General features: G+C 36.0%; 1 protein-coding gene across 3 annotated transcripts in view; it reads left to right on the forward strand.

Moving 5' to 3' along the window:
- Nucleotides 1–17177, forward strand: part of LOC100031405 (protein argonaute-3) — a 133273-nt gene that overhangs the window by 35578 nt on the left and 80518 nt on the right. For all 3 annotated transcript variants that reach the window (XR_008911479.1, XM_007492796.3, XM_056795142.1), the window contains exon 3: nucleotides 16715–16835. Coding sequence is in view for 2 of the 3 variants with exons in the window: in XM_007492796.3 (XP_007492858.1) it covers nucleotides 16715–16835 (121 nt within the window). In the remaining variant the exon portion in view is untranslated. The remainder of the gene's footprint in view (nucleotides 1–16714; nucleotides 16836–17177) is intronic.

Consider the following 17177-nt stretch of genomic DNA (forward strand, 5'->3'; position numbering starts at 1 on the left):
GTTCACCTTTTAGGTCTAAGTAGTTTACAAGTTGCCCCACCTTTATAGGCACTTAGCATCCCATTGTATCAATTCCAAAAATAGGCATGGCTCAAAGAACTCCTTTCCTTTATAAGTATGGTTTTCAAGTACTTTCATTGTTTAGCAAGGAGTTTTCTGCCCTAAAGCATTCTTAAGTATGGGTGGAATAGCAAGGAGTTTTCTCCCCTAAAGCAGTCCCAAGTAGGGATGGGGTAGAGATCCTCCCATAGCAAGGAGTTTTCACATTCAAGTAGAGTTCTCACTGTCTGGTAGGGAATTATTTCAAGTAGGGAATTGGAGGATTCCTCAATGTGGAGTAAAATTTTTAACATTCATAAGTCTGTGAAATTTTAAGGTTTACAATACCCTCAGTTAATAAAGGGATATGTGATATACATGATTGGCTGAAGGAGTGGTCAGTTGGGAGGAAAAGAGAGAAGAAAGAACTTTCTAGTCAACAAAATCTGATACAAATGGCAATCTAGAAGAATGAGGGCAGAGAAGATCATCAGATTTGGTAATTAAGATCAAGATCATTTTGAAGAAAGTAGAGTCCAGAGTAAGTAATTTGATAATCCAGTTCTGTTCCTGTTTCAGAGTTTTAGAAAACAATAATAGATCATATTGATATAGTACCTTATACTTGAAAAAATTTTTAAATAAATTTCATTTTATTTTTCAGCTAACAAAAACCTACCTTCTCACTGTTCGCATTTAATTCTTATTACCCCCACCTTATACTTTTAAACCCCTTTTACACATTTTGTCATTTGATCCTTAAAAAAACCTCATGAGACCTGAAAGTTTACAAAGGGTCATATAAAGACAAACCATTAGGCAAAGTAGTCTAAGAATTGTTATCCTCATTGATGAAAAAATGCAGAGGTGCTTAGATGGGTTAAAACCTAGAAGGATGGAATTCTAGAGCTGGAAAGTATTTTAGAGGTCATCTAGTCCAATCTCTTCATTTTGCAGATGAAGAAATTGAGACCCTGAAAAATTGACTTGCCTAAGGTCACTCAACTTATAAATGGCATACATAAGTCTTCTAATGTCAAAATCAGGACTTTTCAATATGCTGCCAACAACAAATATAAATAGAAAATCAAGTAGATTCATCGCATTTGAATTCAAGAAGAATTAAGATTTTACATGGCCATCATTTTTAGATGATAACGGAGATCCTTGCCCTGAAGCAGCTTACAGACTGGTTAGAAAAATAATCCATAATGAATTAAACCATTAGATAATAAAATATATAACAGCTCACATAAACTGCTAAACAGACATTAAATGCCTTCTATATCCAAGGTGCCATGTTAGGCACTGGGTATACAAAAGACAAAAAATGAAATCACTCCTGATCTCAAGGAGTTTACGTTCTACTGGGAGGATACAACATGTACTACACACATAGCTAAATATAGGGTAATTTGAGATGAATATTAAGAGGTTTTAGTGGGTGGGACATGAAGAGTTAGAATTAAGGAACATTTCTTACTAAAAGCATTAATATAAACTGTAGTTGTAAATGAACAAGATACGCAACTTTTAGTGGACTTTAATCCCAGACTGAGCCAACATTATGGTGTGTGGGCCCCCAAAAAAAGTCATCTTGAATTGCATTAAAAGAAGTCTCTTGTTTTTCAGTTGTGTCTGACTCTTTTTGACCTTGTTTGAGGTTTTCTTTCTTTTTTTTTTATTTAAACCCTTACCTTCCGTCTTGGAGTCAATACTGTGTATTGGCTCCAAGGCAGAAGAGTGGTAAGGACTAGGCAATGGGGGTCAAGTGACTTGCCCAGGGTCACACAGCTAGGAAGTGTCTAAGGCCAGATTTGAACCTAGGACCTCCCATCTCTAGGCCTGGCTCTCAATCCACTGAGCTACCCAGCTGCCCCCATTTGAGGTTTTCTTGGCAGAAATACTGGAGTAGTTTTGCCATTTTCTTCTCCAGCTCATTTTACAAATGAGGAAACTGAGGCAGAGAAGGTTAAATGACTTACCCAGGATCACACAGCTGGTAGATGTCTGATTTGACTATCCCCTGTACCACCCTCGCTGCTGAAGAGAAGCCTAACTTTCAAGAATAGGGAGGTGATGGAATACTACTGTGCTGTAAGAAATGATGAATAGGATGATTTCAGAAGGAGCCAAAAAGACCTTCATGAATGGATGCAGAGAGAAATAAACAGAACCAGGAGAACATTGTACATAGTAATTAGCAATACTGTGGGCTCAAGTGTGAAAGATTTAGCTACTCTCGGCCATACAATGATCCAGGACAGTTTTGAGGGACTTATGACAAAGAATGCTATCCACCTCCAGAGAAAGAACTGTTAGAATCAGAATATAGATCAAAACAGATGATTTTTCACTTTAGTTTATTTGGATTTTTATTTGGGGGTTTTGGTTTTATATGAGTATTCTTTTCTAACAATGAACAATATGGAAATATGTTTTGCATGATAATACATGTATAACCCAGATCAAATTGCTTACCATCTCTGGGAGGAGATGGAGGGAGACAATTTGGATCCTATAACTTCAGAAAACATATGTAGAAAATTGTCATTACATGTAATTGGTAAAACAAAATATCTTTAAAAAAAAAGAATTGGGAAGTGAATGATAGTTGCATTGTAATTGAATATTGGGTCCAATTCTGGGGTAGCCTATGGTATGAAAAGAAAATTAATAAACTGGAATATCCCAAGGACAGCCAGAATGGTAAAGGGCTTTGAGTTGATGAGAAGTCTTTGCTTCTTAAGTATAAAGAACTGAGTGTATATGTACTATGAAGGAGAAAAGTCTCTAGGGAGACACAATTCATAAAGATATTTGAAGGGCTTGACATGTGGAGAAAGAAATTGACTTGTTTTATTTTAACTAAGAGGTAAATTTTTCCTTTATGTTAGTAGAAACTTCCTATCAATTAGAAAGTGTACAAAAATGGAATTGACTTCTTTGAGAGGTTGTACATTCCTTACTTGAAGGTCTTGAAGCAGAGGCTGGATGATTACCTCAAAGCTATGTCATGAAGGCAGTTCCTTTTGCGTATCAAGTAGGATGAGGCTGCTCAGATCCCTCTAAGTATCAAATTTTGTGATACTGAGTCTGAACCTTGCAGAAATCTTAAAGATTATGAGAGGTAGCTGTGAGAGGGAAGTGCATCTCAGATATGGGAAACAAATACATAGAGGAGAAAAATGCCTTCCTATTATCTAACTTGTAGTTTTTTTGGTGGTTTATTTTTTATATCTAAAAATAGACAAGAAAATTACAAAGCAGAATCTATGTGAACCAAAAATGAATTCTATTGTTATTTGAGAAGGAGAATGAAATGTTAAAAATAGTATTCTAGGAAGATCAATTTGTTAATTAGCATTAAGGTAGAATCTATGTACAGGATTAATTGACTCTTAAAATAGACCATATCTGAGGTGATGAGGGGCTGAACTAGAGTGGTGGCAGTCGGAGAGGAAGAGATAGTAGTTCACTAGATGTACTTTTAATTACAATAGGAGTAAGAAGGGAATTAGAGATAGAGAGAGAGAAAAAGGGAGAGAAGGGAATAGGGCTTAAATACCCCTTCTGTTTAGGCTGGGCCAAAAGGCCCAAGCCCTTAGATAGCTGGGGCAAAGAAAAGAGATCAGTCCCTATTACTCACGTGTCCAAAATGGAGAAAACAGTCTCAGAGGCCCCCACCTTCAGCTTCCTTCAGAGCAAGCCTTCACAGAGTCCAGGAACCACACCGACCAAAACCTCAACAACCCCCCTGGAGTCCTCAGACCCCCTATCTTTAAGCAAAACTATCCAAGTTCCTCCTCCCAGTTCTCCCATCTACCAATCCCTGTTCATCAATTTCCCTGTGCCAATGGAGGCTCTAGCTTAACCCAGGACCGCCCAGAGGTTTCTGGCTTTTGCACATGTCTGTTGAAGGTCATATTTTCAAATGATTAAATCTTTACTCCTTTGCTACAGCCCTTTCTAAATCCTGTTAACTTGAGTATGGTAGAGATTGGAATAATTAAATTTTGATCTAGGCTGCAGCCCTTACTCAATCCTATTAGGACTGAATAGGGTGGAGATTTATTCCAAGTATCTCCATTGTATCAATTCTAAAATCAATCAAGACTCAAAGAAATTCCTGTTCTATGCTTAAGCATAGGTCAAAGTCCTTTCCATTGTTCAGCAAAGGGTTTCTGTCCTAAAGTAATCTTAAGAAGGGAAGAGAAAGAACCTCCCATGCCAATGGGGTTCCCATTCCAATAGACTATCAGTAAGAAATTTTCCAAGTATGAAATATCCCAATGGTGAAATTTCCAACATTTATAAGTCTAAGGAAATTTGAGGTTTACAATCCCCCCTGATGATCATTGGGAGACTAGTCTCCCCATTGATCATTTAACATAATCATTTTGTAGTTCTAAATTCACTTCTAACTAAATATATACGCAATATTCAATTTTCTAGGAGAAATTAGAATAGTGAGAGAGGAAATAGAAAAGAAAAGAAAGCAAAACCAATGTTTGCTAGGCGCATTGACAGAAAGCCAAATTAGGGGCAGTCCCTTTTGGCATAAATGTTACAATAAATGTTCAATCAAAAGTTCAGTCCAATCAATCACATCCAAAGTTCATTCTTGATCTTCTTGATGAAGTGTAGGTTTTTGGCATCTTTCTGCAACAGTTCATTCTCTGGATATAAAAGTTTCAAGCTTCTTTCTTGAAGATCTTTTCTCGAACAAAATCAAAATCTTTGAAATTTTTTATAACAGTAAAATCTTAAACAAAAGTCTTGGATTTTTATAAAAATACAATCTCAACCAAAAAAAATTCAAAAATTCTTAGATTTTTAATTAAAAAACAATCCCCCCTGAAGTAAGTATTTAAAAAAAAATATCAAGTTTAGCTCAGAATGCAATGTTCAGTTATGGGGGTATATGTGTCAATTATCAAAAGAATAGAAAAATAATCAAAAACATAAGAAAAATTCAAAATAGACCTTGTATAGATCCAGATTAAAGTAATTTCTATCCCACAAGTATGTAGGACAGAATGCAGTAATATTTCACTTAGCCATTTGTAGCCAAGACTACAGGAAGTTGCCATAATATAAGAAGGAGAGAATTAGAATTCTATTTTGATGGGGAAATGTCATTCCCTTGTCTGATTTTTTCCTCAGGGATATAGGGAGCCAGCATGATAGTCAAGCTTTGTACTTGTTTGAGTATTTTGAAAAGAGTGTAGATACAAGGAAGTCCTACGACTTAAACATAAGTTAAGCGTCGCAACCTCGAGTCTCACTTTAATATTTCTTGTGTGCTCTATTGGCATTATTCAGGTTTAGTCTGTGCTCCTTGTTTTTATCCCTTTTCCTGGAATCAGACACAAACATTAATCACAGTCCTATAATATTTTATCAATAAATGGCAGGTTCCCATAGTTTAAAGCTTTTAGGCATATATTGATATTATAGCAAGAGTATATATATTAACTTGTATTACTGCAGGGAAAAAATAATATTAATTATGTGTACCTTCAGTACAAAAAATGAGAAAAAAATCAAATATTCTGATAAAAAAATAAAAGAAAAGAAATAATAAAAAATAAGGAAAAAATCGGTAATTCAATATATTCTTGAGAAAAAAAAAACCAGCATCCATTTGTCTATGGATTATTATCTCCAATTCTTATGATAAGATAGAGTCACAATTTATATGATAGGATAGAGTCAATCAGTCTCAGCAGAAGATGCTTTCTTCACATGTGAGCAATGAATCCAAGAGTCTCTTTCTCCAATCTTTATAGATGTTGGAGTAGTTAATAATATTTGGAATGGTCCTTCCCATGAAGGTTCAGTTGCTCCAGTTCGCTTGAAATTCTTGATATAAACTTTATCTCCTGGGTTCAGGTCATGCAGAGAAAAGTCTAATGGTCCAGCTTGTACTGCAGCTCCGGATTCATGAAGTTCACGTAGTTTGTGCTGTAACTCCTGTATATAGGAAGCAATAGTAATATCTCCCCCTAATAGCGATGTATAAGCCGGGGAGAAAGGCTTAGCCTGTATAGGCGGATGTCCAAAAAGCATCTCAAATGGTGAAATATGTAAGTCTCCTCTAGGCCTGCTTCTAAGATAAAATAGGGCCAGAGGGAGAATTTCAGGCCATTTTAAATGGGTCTCAGTGCATAATTTGCCAATCATAGTCTTAAGTTCTTTATTCATCTTTCCTACTATTTGGAGAGGAGAAAAAAAAACTGAAAAAGGTTAATTAACATCAACAAAATCAACACAATCTAAGAAGAATCATCTTTATTATACTGGGAAGTTCCCTGGGCACCCTCCTGAAGGGCACCTCTCTGAGGGTCATTAGTACCTCGAGTAATTTTTGGACTAGCGCCATTTCTCATATATTGTTGAGTATTATCATTAAAATTTTCTTCAATTTGAGCATTGTCATTAATTTCCCAATTCCTATTTCTATAATTCTGGTTTCTAAAGTTCTTATTTCTATATTCATTATAGTTATTTCCATAGTCATTATTATAATTTCTAGAATTCTGGTTTCTATAACCATTATCATAATTTCTATAGTTATTATTTCTAAAACTATTATTAAACTGTGTATTCCTTCCAAACATCTTAAGAAAGGTTCTACATTCCATCATTTTGTGGCCCTTCTTCTCACAGAAGTGGCAAGTAATGGATTGATAATTGGATTTCTGGAGAGGGGCAATTGTCGTTGGTTCATTATCATGCCCACTTTCTAATTTAGTTATCCTATCTATTAAATATCTTATTTTTTTCTTCATTTCCTCCATGTCATCATTATTTTCTTTCTCCTTTTCTTCGTTTCCCTTTAAAACATATATAGCTGTTTTTCGCAATTCTTCAAGGTCCATATCTGACCATCTTGGGCCTTGTGTTTTAAAATAATTTTTAATTACTTTGCAAGAATTGTTTACAAAGATTCTTCTAACTTGTCTTAAACTATTCTCTTTAGTTAAGTCCCAATCTAAGTATCTGTCCCCAAACTCGATAATTCTGTCCATAAATCTGGAGGGTGTTTCGTTTTCCTTTTGCTCAATTTTTTCCAGTTCCATCCACTTATCTGTGCTGTCTGCACATTCCTTCATGGCCATGAGGATGGCCTCTCTACAATGGTATAGTTGTAGATAGTCCTCAGGATTGTTATAGTCCCATTCGGGATCCTGAGATGGCCAATGTGCTGCATTACGCCCCCGGGTTTTGTTGACATGAGCAATTATTTTATTTTTTTCACGTTCACTTAAAAAAGCCTGGAGTAAGCTCTCAACGTCCTTGTAAGACGGATTGTACTGAAAAAATATGTCTCCCATCTTTTTTGTTACTAGAAAAGGATCTTGTTCATATGTGGGGATATTTCGTGTAAATTCATTTATTTCTTGGGGAGTAAACGGTATCCTATGTCTTAAAGTCACCACATCCCCATTTCGTCCTATTTCAGGTACTTCTCTTAGAGGAAACAGGCCTCTAGTTGAATTTTGCACCTGTGGGTCAGTTTGACAAGGACAGGTTTCTCTAGGAGGACAAGATCTCCCTTGCATTGGAATTTGGTTTTCTGTAGGAGAAGGAACATGAGAAGCTGGGATTGCAGGGGAAGGGTTTTGGGGATTAAATTCAGACAAGATTTGCACTACACAAGAGAAGCAGTCTGTTAACTGGGCTATAGGGAAGGTGTTTTCCATCTCTATTTCAGGGAAGGAAATTTCCTCATTCAAAGGTTCAGAAACAGGTCTGTTTCTGGTAGAGTGGTTGTTTGCCAATTGATCCTGTAAGAAACTTTTTAGATCTTCTTATTGGGCTTGCATTTTATCCTCAATTTTTCCTATTTTATCTTCCATATTTCCCATTTTATCCTCAATATTTCCTATTTTATTCTCAATATTTCCTATTTTATCCTCAAGTTTTTCTATTTTATTCTCAATATTTCCTATTTTATCCTCAATTTTTTCTATTGTATCCTCAATTTTTTCTATTTTATCCTCAATATTTTCTATTTTATCCTCAATATTTTCTATTTTATCCTCATTTTTTTCTATTTTATCCTCAACATTTTCTATTTTATCCTCAATATTTTCTATTTTATCCTCATTTTGTTTTATTTTATCCTCATTTTGTTTTATTTTATCCTCATTTTGTTTTATTTTATCCTCATTTTGTTTTATTTTATCCTCAATATTTTTTATTTTTTCATCTCTAAATATAGTATTGAGGATTACAAAAATGACAGTACCTATTAATATAAAAATTTGGAGGTATCCTTCATTCCTCAATGCCCCTACTTCTTCAGCTGCCATATAATTGTCAAAGAATGTAGTACTCATTTTTATATATATATTTTGTAATTTCACAAAACACGTGGGGAGCAGGGCAAAGCAACAAACTTTCCACAGGATTTTTTTTTTAATGCAGGAAGTTGTTCCTTAAGGGAAAGGATATTTAGAAACAACTCTTCCAGCCAGGACTTTAGAGTCCTGTTGCTGAGATTTTAAACAGCTGTTTTCTGTCTATCAGAGTCACACAGCTGGGAAGTACCTGAGGTCCGATTTGAACCCAGGACCTTCTGCCTCTAGGGCTGGCTCTCAATCCGCTGAGCTACCCAGCTGTCCCTTAAGATTAAAGGGAAGAAAAAGAAAAAACTGCTGATTCCAATTTAACTTAAGGAGAAAAGAGAAAAAGTTTTTTATACTCACGTGTTCTAGCAGCTGTGTCTTTAAGCCAAGTTTTTTGTTAAAAAAAAAAAGGACTAAGTGGTGAGACGGTATAGTAAAAAGGCAAGGAATTTCAAAAGTTTTATTGAGAGGATTCTTTAGACTCCCGTGTGGTCAGCCACAATGTGTGATATTATGGGCTTTGTCTGTAGTTTTAAAAATGTGTGTGATTGATTCACTATAAAAATGCTAAATATAGATGAGAGTAATCCTTTGAGTATGAGTTGGATTAGATGATTTAAAACTTACTTCCCTACTCCATGTTTCTTGTTCTTAATACATTGTTCCATTAAGTCTCCAATTTATATCTTGAATTTTTATTTTCTTCTCATTTGTTTCATTGTTTTATTGTTACTCAAGTAGGAACAAAAGAAAATCTATGGCTTTATTTTATTTTTATCTTAAGATCCAAATTCTTTCTTTCCTTCCATCTCTCCAATTTGTTGAGAAGGTAAGAAATACAATACCCATTATACATATGGAATTATGCAAAACATTTCCACATTAGCACTATTGAGAGGGGGAAGAAAAAGGAAGTTTTTAAAAGTATGCTTCCTTTTGCACTCAGTTCATTCATTTTCTCTCTGGAGGTAGATAGCATTTTTCATCATGAATCCTTTGAAATTGCATGGATCAGAGGCAGCTGGGTGGCCCAGTGGATTGAGAGCCAGGCCTATAGATGGGAGGTCCTAGGTTCAAAATCTAGCCTCAGACACTTCCTAGCTGTGTGACCCTGGACAAGTCACTTGATCCCCATGCTAAATATGAGAGTAATAAAGTAATACTGTGGTCACTGATTTTAAAATATTAGAATTTAAGTCAAAATTACTTTTTGCAGCTTTATTTACAAAGAGAGTAAAAGTGTAAAAGTAGATTAAAGAGACAGATTCCTAACAAGCCTACCAGCCTTTCTCCAGTGAAGTCTGGCTCAACCCCAGCAGAGGCTTCCCCAGGACTCTGTCTCCATGTGGATTTCCTGGTGATCCTCAACCAGAAGTCCTGGTGGTGTCATCAGCCAGGGTTCCACAAATGCAGCTTTCTCTAAAGCCAAGGTAGGAATCTCAGCCACTCACCCAGCAAGCCCATGCAGGATCCAGGGGAAATGTCTCCTTCAAGTTAGGAAAGAACTCTCTAGAACCAATCGCTCCAAATGCCAGGAAGGGAATCTCCAGAATCTATCTCTCCAAACATCAGGAAGGGAATGAATACTAGACCATGCTGATTTCTTCTTTTATGCATCTTTTTCCATGTCACTTCCTATCATTCCCCCTTCTCCCCTAAAACCAATGACAGTCTTTCAATTTGCCTAGCACTGCCCAAGGCGGGAGTGGGGGGTGGGGGGTGGGGGTGGGCGTGGGCAGTGGCTTTTGGAGGTATGAGTTTACTCTAGTAAATGGCTTTTGAACTCTTATACTTATTAATGGCAAGTAGGGGCACTTTAAGTTCTTGATTTGATTAGCTAAAATTAGACAAGGGAGTTAATCCTATCTAAAAATAGACCTGGGGAGAGTTAATCCTATCTTCACACCATTGCTTAGCCCTTACTGCTTTTCTGCCTAAGACTGAAGGTAAGGTTTAAGAAAAATAAAGAAATAAAAATTTTTTTAAAAATTAAAAAGAAATTGCATGGATCATTGGTTCAAGCAGCTAAGTCTTTTATCATGACAATATTATTCTTACTCTGAATAAGGTTCTACTGTTTCCATTCACTTCACTTAGTACATCAGTTCATGAATCTAACCAGGTTTCTCTGAAACCTCTCCCTTTGTCATTTCTTATAGCACAATAATATTCTCTCACAGTCATATAGCACAATTTGTTCAGCCATTCCTCAAGTGATGAACATCCCCTCAATGTCCAGTTCTTTTCCATTGCAAAAAGAACTTCTATAGATGATTTTGTACATATTGTTTCTCTTCCTTGTTCTTTAATCTCTTCTGGAAACAGTATTGCTAAATCAAAGAGCATGCTCAGTTTTATAGAAAGTTTTTGAGCATAGTTGGCTCAGTTCACAGCTCCGCTAACAGTAAATTAGTATCCTTTTTCTGCATCTCCTCCAGTATTTGTCATTTTCCTTTTCTTTCATCTTTGCCAATCTGATAGATGAGTCATGTTAAGTCAGAGTTGTTTTAATTTGCATTTCTCTTAATAGTGATTTAGGGGGGCAGCTAGGTTCAAAATCTAGCCTCAGACACTTCCCAGCTGTGTGACCCTGGGCAAGTCACTTAACCCCCATTGCCTAGCCCTTACCACTCTTCTGCCTTGGAACCAATACATAGTATCAATTCCAAGACGGAAGGTAAGGGTTTTAAAAAATAGTGATTTAGAACATTTCTATATGACTATTAATAACTAATTTAATCTAACTGCCCATTTATATCCTTTGACCATTTGTCAATTGTGGAATGTTTCTTATTCTTTGAAATTTAACTCAATTCTTTATATTTTTCAGAAATGAGACCTTTACTAGAAAACTTGCTATAAATTTTATTGCCCACTTACTGCTTTCCTTCTAATTTGACTACTTTGGTTTTTGTTTGTGAAATCCCTTTTTAATTTAATCAAAATTATCCATTTTACTTCCCATGATTTTCCCTCTTGTTTGGTTATGAACTCTTTCTTCCTTTATCCATAGATCTGACAGATAATTGGGATTTATAGTTTTTGATAAGTATTTCCAAACTGGTTAGCTAATGTGTACTTATGAATATATAATGTCAGGACTTTAGCATGGAATATGGGAATGAGGTTTAGGATTAATGTAATAAAGGAAATGCCCATGACACATTGGCATAAATTAATGCAAATAAAACTTGTTTTCATGTTGTGAATTTTCCACATTTAAAAGGTTGGATACATGATTTCACATCAAATATTTTAAGGAAATGTTTATTAGCATCTGAACTCATGAAACCCTAATCACATCATACTGTAAAGGTTAAAATTAATGGTTGGGGGGGCAGCTGGGTAGCTCAGTGGATTGAGAGCCAGACTTAGAGACAGGAGGTCCTAGGTTCAAATCTGGCCTAAACCACTTCCCAGCTGTGTGACCCTGGGCAAGTCACTTGACCCCCATTGCCTAGCCCTTACCACTCTTCTGCCTTGGAGCCAATACACAGTATTGACTCCAAGACAGAAGGTAAGGGTTAAAAAAAAAATAATGGTCGGATGATGATTATATTAGATTATGTGATCACCAGTATTTATTATATCTTGAGTCAGAAATTTATTTACAAACAGAGAGGAAACAATAAAGAAGAGAAATGTGAGGGGGATAGAGAAATTATCTATCCTATCAACCTAAATGTCTTACTCTGGGTCTCCTTAATCCAGGCAGAGATTAATTAGCTCACAACCAGGAAGGCTGCTAGTGAGTAACACACAGCCTACTCCAAGATGGAAGCTAGTCTCTCCAGAAGCTAGGAAAGGGGTCAGCTTTTTACTCACCAAACAGAATAATCCAAGAGTCAGAGACCAAGTAGAAGCCTAACTCAGAGCCCACAATCTAAGCTGTAGTCTCCAGTGAAGCTCCTTCAAAGACTATCTATGACTATCTCCAGAAGACAATCTCTTCAGACTATCTTCTCAAAGACAATCTGCCCTGAAGGAGTTTGAGACTTGCTTTTTATGGTAACTTCTTGCCCCTTCCCATCTTCACAGGGGCCAATCACAGTTTCCAAATTGTCTAGCCCTGCTGGGGGGGAGGGGAAAAGGGGGAAATATCTATAGGATTGACTTCTCATCTTCTTATCAAGGTTAAAGTTAAATTCTCATCAACAAGATTCACAGATCCTTGGCTGATTGAATTTCTAAGAGTGTGAATTCTCTTAAGTACCTTGCCTAGCTTGTCATACTAAGTAGGGTGTTTAAACTTTTGTTGATTCAATTAATTCAAAAGTAGACAAGGGGGAGTTAATCCTGTCTTCAGTCCAGTGAGGTACTAAGTAGGAGTACTTAAAGTGGTGTTAACTCAGGATAGGAAAAAAGAGTAAAGAATTCTCTTTCACAATACGGAGTAAAGTCTAAGAAGTGTTGCTTTCAAAAATTCAAGTTGGAAATAAATTTTGGTTCTGTTCTTTCTGTTTTATAACACTTTTCACCTTAAGGCAAGAACTATTTTGTTTTCTCTTTTTATCCACAGTACTTTGACAATTGTAATAGTCAACAATTATTTGTTGAATTAAACGAATGCAAATACAGAGGCTGTTTGTACCTGAAATTATTACTTAATTGCAGTAAACTTGATTGAGTTGTCAAGACTAGCAGAATTTTGTTCCAAATTCTTGATGTCTTTTCATGTTCTCCACATTCTGTTCTATAAAGATGGGTTTGTTTTCAGTTTCCGTACTATGACTGCTTGAATGGATCTCTCAATGCAGCTATAATTTATATTTAGTTTTAACCATATAGCTGTGAATAAAATCCCAAAGCCAATATATGATTACATTTTAATTTGCTGAATGGTCAGGTTCTGCCTGATGACTTGTTAGTAGAAAGGTTTGTTAATTTCTGAAAAGTGGTATGACTTATGAGTGACTCACATAAAAGTGACTAATGCTCTGAAGTACTCTAGAATCAACATATGTTGGGTTCAGCAGTCCATATGCAGGATGCCCAAATATTTGCCAGAACTGTATTAAGTGGAATAGTAGAATGATAAATCCTAATGAGTTTTCACTTCAGTTCAAAGGAATGCCTATCAGTTCTCACTGCTTTGTTGATGCTTTCAATAAGGAAGCCTTGAGAAAGCTACATAGAACTGTAAAAAGTTTAAAGCTTTTGTATAAGGAATTTCTTCTTTGCTGTACTAAAGTCACCTATGGAACAGTGTGGCATTCTACTACTTATCAACTAAAAGACACAGAAAAGTCAAATACATTAAATGAATTAGTATGAAATAAGAGAGAAGAATATTAAATGTTTTGATGAGATTTCACTCTGTATTGAATATTACTTAAAGTACCATACCAAATACTATACAGAAATAGTTTAAAATCTAGGTATTTCATTGCAGCAATAGCTAATGCTTCACATTCTACTATAGGGCAATTGAACTGCTCAACCTTATGGAATATGAGGTTATTTCTTTTTTTCTTATATAGCACATCATTGCCATTGTGGATTTCTGGATAGATATCACACCAAAGCCAACAGGTTGGCCATAATTTTCATCTTATTCTCCTATCCTCTGGGGGGTAGATGCCTTCTCCAGGATTTTCTTCTCTACTTCTCTACTATAGTAGCTATGGCACTCAGAGCTGCAATTTCTTTGGCCTTCAACTCTTTCTCCTTCTATCTCAGTACTCTTTTGTCTCAGCCCAGGGCTGCTTTTGCCTGCTTTAGAAATCTCAACAGCTCACTCCTGAACCAACAGCAGCTGCTGTATACCCCCATAGCAAGCTGACTATAACTATGCCAAGACTGCTAAGACTAAACTCACTACCACATAATTCAATTGGTAGAACAAAGAAAATGAAAATGACATCCTTTTATGAAAACTCTTGAAGCTGTGCCATTAACCTGTATCAGTGCACCAAGTAGTTTATTTTTTTTGTCCATAGCTTCTCCATAAATTGTAGAAAAATATTCCTTTTGTTATAGAGATATTGTGAAGACTGAGATAGTAAATGATAAAGTGTTTAGGTATCATATAACTTCTTAATAGGCTAAGAATAGAAACTAGGGTTTTTCTGCCTATGGATGTTTTTAATAGATATACTAATTTTACTCCAGCCATTACAAGAATGTATTATATACAGTGGGATAGTTGCTCAATGCAGGTGAAGAATGCTTTCGTTTGATGTGTTTTGGAGGAAACACTGCCTTTGAAAAATTTACTTTTGATGTAGCTCTGAGGGGCTTAACGCTCTTGGGATACTATATTAACAAAATAAAAATAATTTTGCATAAAAGGTGATAAATAGTAGCTAAATGCCTCACATAGCTTTAAATGATCTTGGAGTAACATCTAAATATATCTTAATTGAGAGGAGGAACGATTCTTTTTAAGACAAAACTAAAATTTGAAATAATCATATTTTTTTATATATAAAATTAGATACCTTTCCTGATTTCTGGTCATCTTGACAAATTATAGCATTTTAGACTTGAATAAGTAGGACTCTTAAGATTCTGATTCCCTATTTTTTTTTGTCCTTTTAAAGCTCAGTTTGAGTTTTTTTTTTTTATCTTTGTATAGACCTGTGATCTGAGCCCCATCCTTAAATAGAGGTTCTGGGAGGAGTCATTCAGTATGAGAGAGACCCCAGGGGCTAAGGATATTTCTGAGGTGTGAGTTCCAGGACTGAAGTAATTTTCACGATGAGGAGATTGCTGGGGCATGTGCAGAAGTCCTGGGGAATGTAGCCAAATGGAAATGAAGAGAGTTATGTAATGACATGTTTGGAGGAGGTCCTTAATTTAGCCCAATCCTTAACCTGATCAGGAATTTCTAGTATAGAATCTACAGGTAGTTAGTCATCTGTCTATCTACCTTTCCCTTAAAGACCTATTTTAAAGGAACCTAATCCCTTCTGAGAAAGTCTGTCCTACTTTGGGACAGCTCTAACCATTAGGAAGTTTTTCTTGAGTAAGACTAAAAGTAGCTGGGAGTAGTGAATAGAGATCAGCTATTGTCCTGAAGTCTTAGGTTAATCATCTAACGGTTGTTAAAAGACGTATATATCAGGCACTGTGCCAAGCACTGAAAATACAAAGAAAGGCCAAAAAAAAAATACAATTCACTGCACTCAAGGAGCTCACTTTCTGTTGGGGAAGACAGTATGCAAACAGGGCACATATAATAAACAAGATAGAGGCAGGATGAATTGGAGATGATTAAGAGGGAAGGAACCAGGATTAAGGAGGTTAAAGAATGCCTTTTGTCAAATTTAGTTTTTTTATTAGATTTTAGTTCAGACAAGAAGGAAATCATGGAATACATGGAGACCAACTAGCAGGCTTTTTGTACTGATTCAGATGTGAGGTGATGTAGGTCTATAGAGAAGGAGGCATATGTGAAAAGTATTTTGAAGGTAGAAACAGCAAAATTTGATCTCTGGTTGTGGAGATGGGAGACAGTAGAGGTCAAGGAATAGATAATGACTCCTAAGTTACAAGCTTGGGTAACTGAGACAGACTTTGTCCAAAATAGGACAATAGTAGGAACGTTTATGTGGGGAGGGAGAGATGGATTTTGAAGAAAAGAGAGTAAGTTCAGTTTGGGACATATTGAGTTTAAGATTTCTATAGGACCTTCAGTTCAAAATATCCAACAGGAGATGGGAGACTGGAAATCATTAGAAAGCTTAGGGGGCTGGATAAATAAATCTGATAATCATCTACCAAAAGATAATAGTTGAATCTATTGGGGTTGATGAGATTACCAGGGGAAATAGTAGGAAAGAGAGGATCCAGAAGTGAACCTTGAGGGAGACAGTTATTTAAGCCTGTTTCTGTAAAAGTGTTTTGTGTTTGTGTTCATAAAATTCCTATGTATGTCTTGGTAAATGGACTCCCAGAAATGTTATTCATTTGCTCAATCAACAAGCATTTATTAAGGGCTTACTATGGTGTCAATCACTTTGCTAATCACTGAAGATATCGTTCATTGGGTATGAGGCTTTGTGACCCCATTTTATCACCCCCATTTTGGAGTTTTCTTAGGAAAGATACAGGAGTGGTTTGCCATTTTCTTCTCTAGCTCATTTTACAGATGAGGAAACTGAGGCAAACAGGATTAAGTGACTTGCCTAGGGTCACATAGCCAGATTTGAAATTAGAAAGAGTGAGTCTTTCTGAGTCTAGGTCCAGTACCCTATCCATCGCACTACCTAGCTGCTTCAAAATTTTTGTAGCAAGATTCAGATTTATGATTTATTATCTCTCCCCCCCTCCCCCATCTCACATAAGAGTTCATGTTAATTTTTTTTCTTCTTTAGGGAAGTGGTTGACTCAATGGTTCAGCATTTTAAGGTAACAATATTTGGAGACCGGAGACCAGTTTATGATGGTAAAAGAAGCCTCTATACGGCTAATCCACTTCCTGTAGCAACTACTGGGGTAAGAAATGCATACTAGTTGTAGTTTTTATTAACATATATATTTACTGAGCCAAAAACAGAAAACAAGACAAAAACCCAGGACCAGAAAAACTGTTCATACTGTGAGGAAAAATGTCAGTAGGAAAAAAGTAAGAGGAAAAATGAAGAATGACTGAGGGCAAGGGGAAATCAAAGAACTCTTGACAGCACCCTTAAAGGATGTGGCTAAAAAGTTATGAAAGTTTATGTGTAAAAATTACTTTAAATATAACTCATTATATGATATCTCTTGGCTTTAAGCATTTTCTTCAGCCATCTCCCATGCTTAGAACTCTCCCTCATCTCTGCCTCCTGGCTTCCC

This window comes from Monodelphis domestica, chromosome 4 (genome assembly GCF_027887165.1).
Source record: "Monodelphis domestica isolate mMonDom1 chromosome 4, mMonDom1.pri, whole genome shotgun sequence".
Lineage (NCBI taxonomy): Eukaryota > Metazoa > Chordata > Mammalia > Didelphimorphia > Didelphidae > Monodelphis > Monodelphis domestica.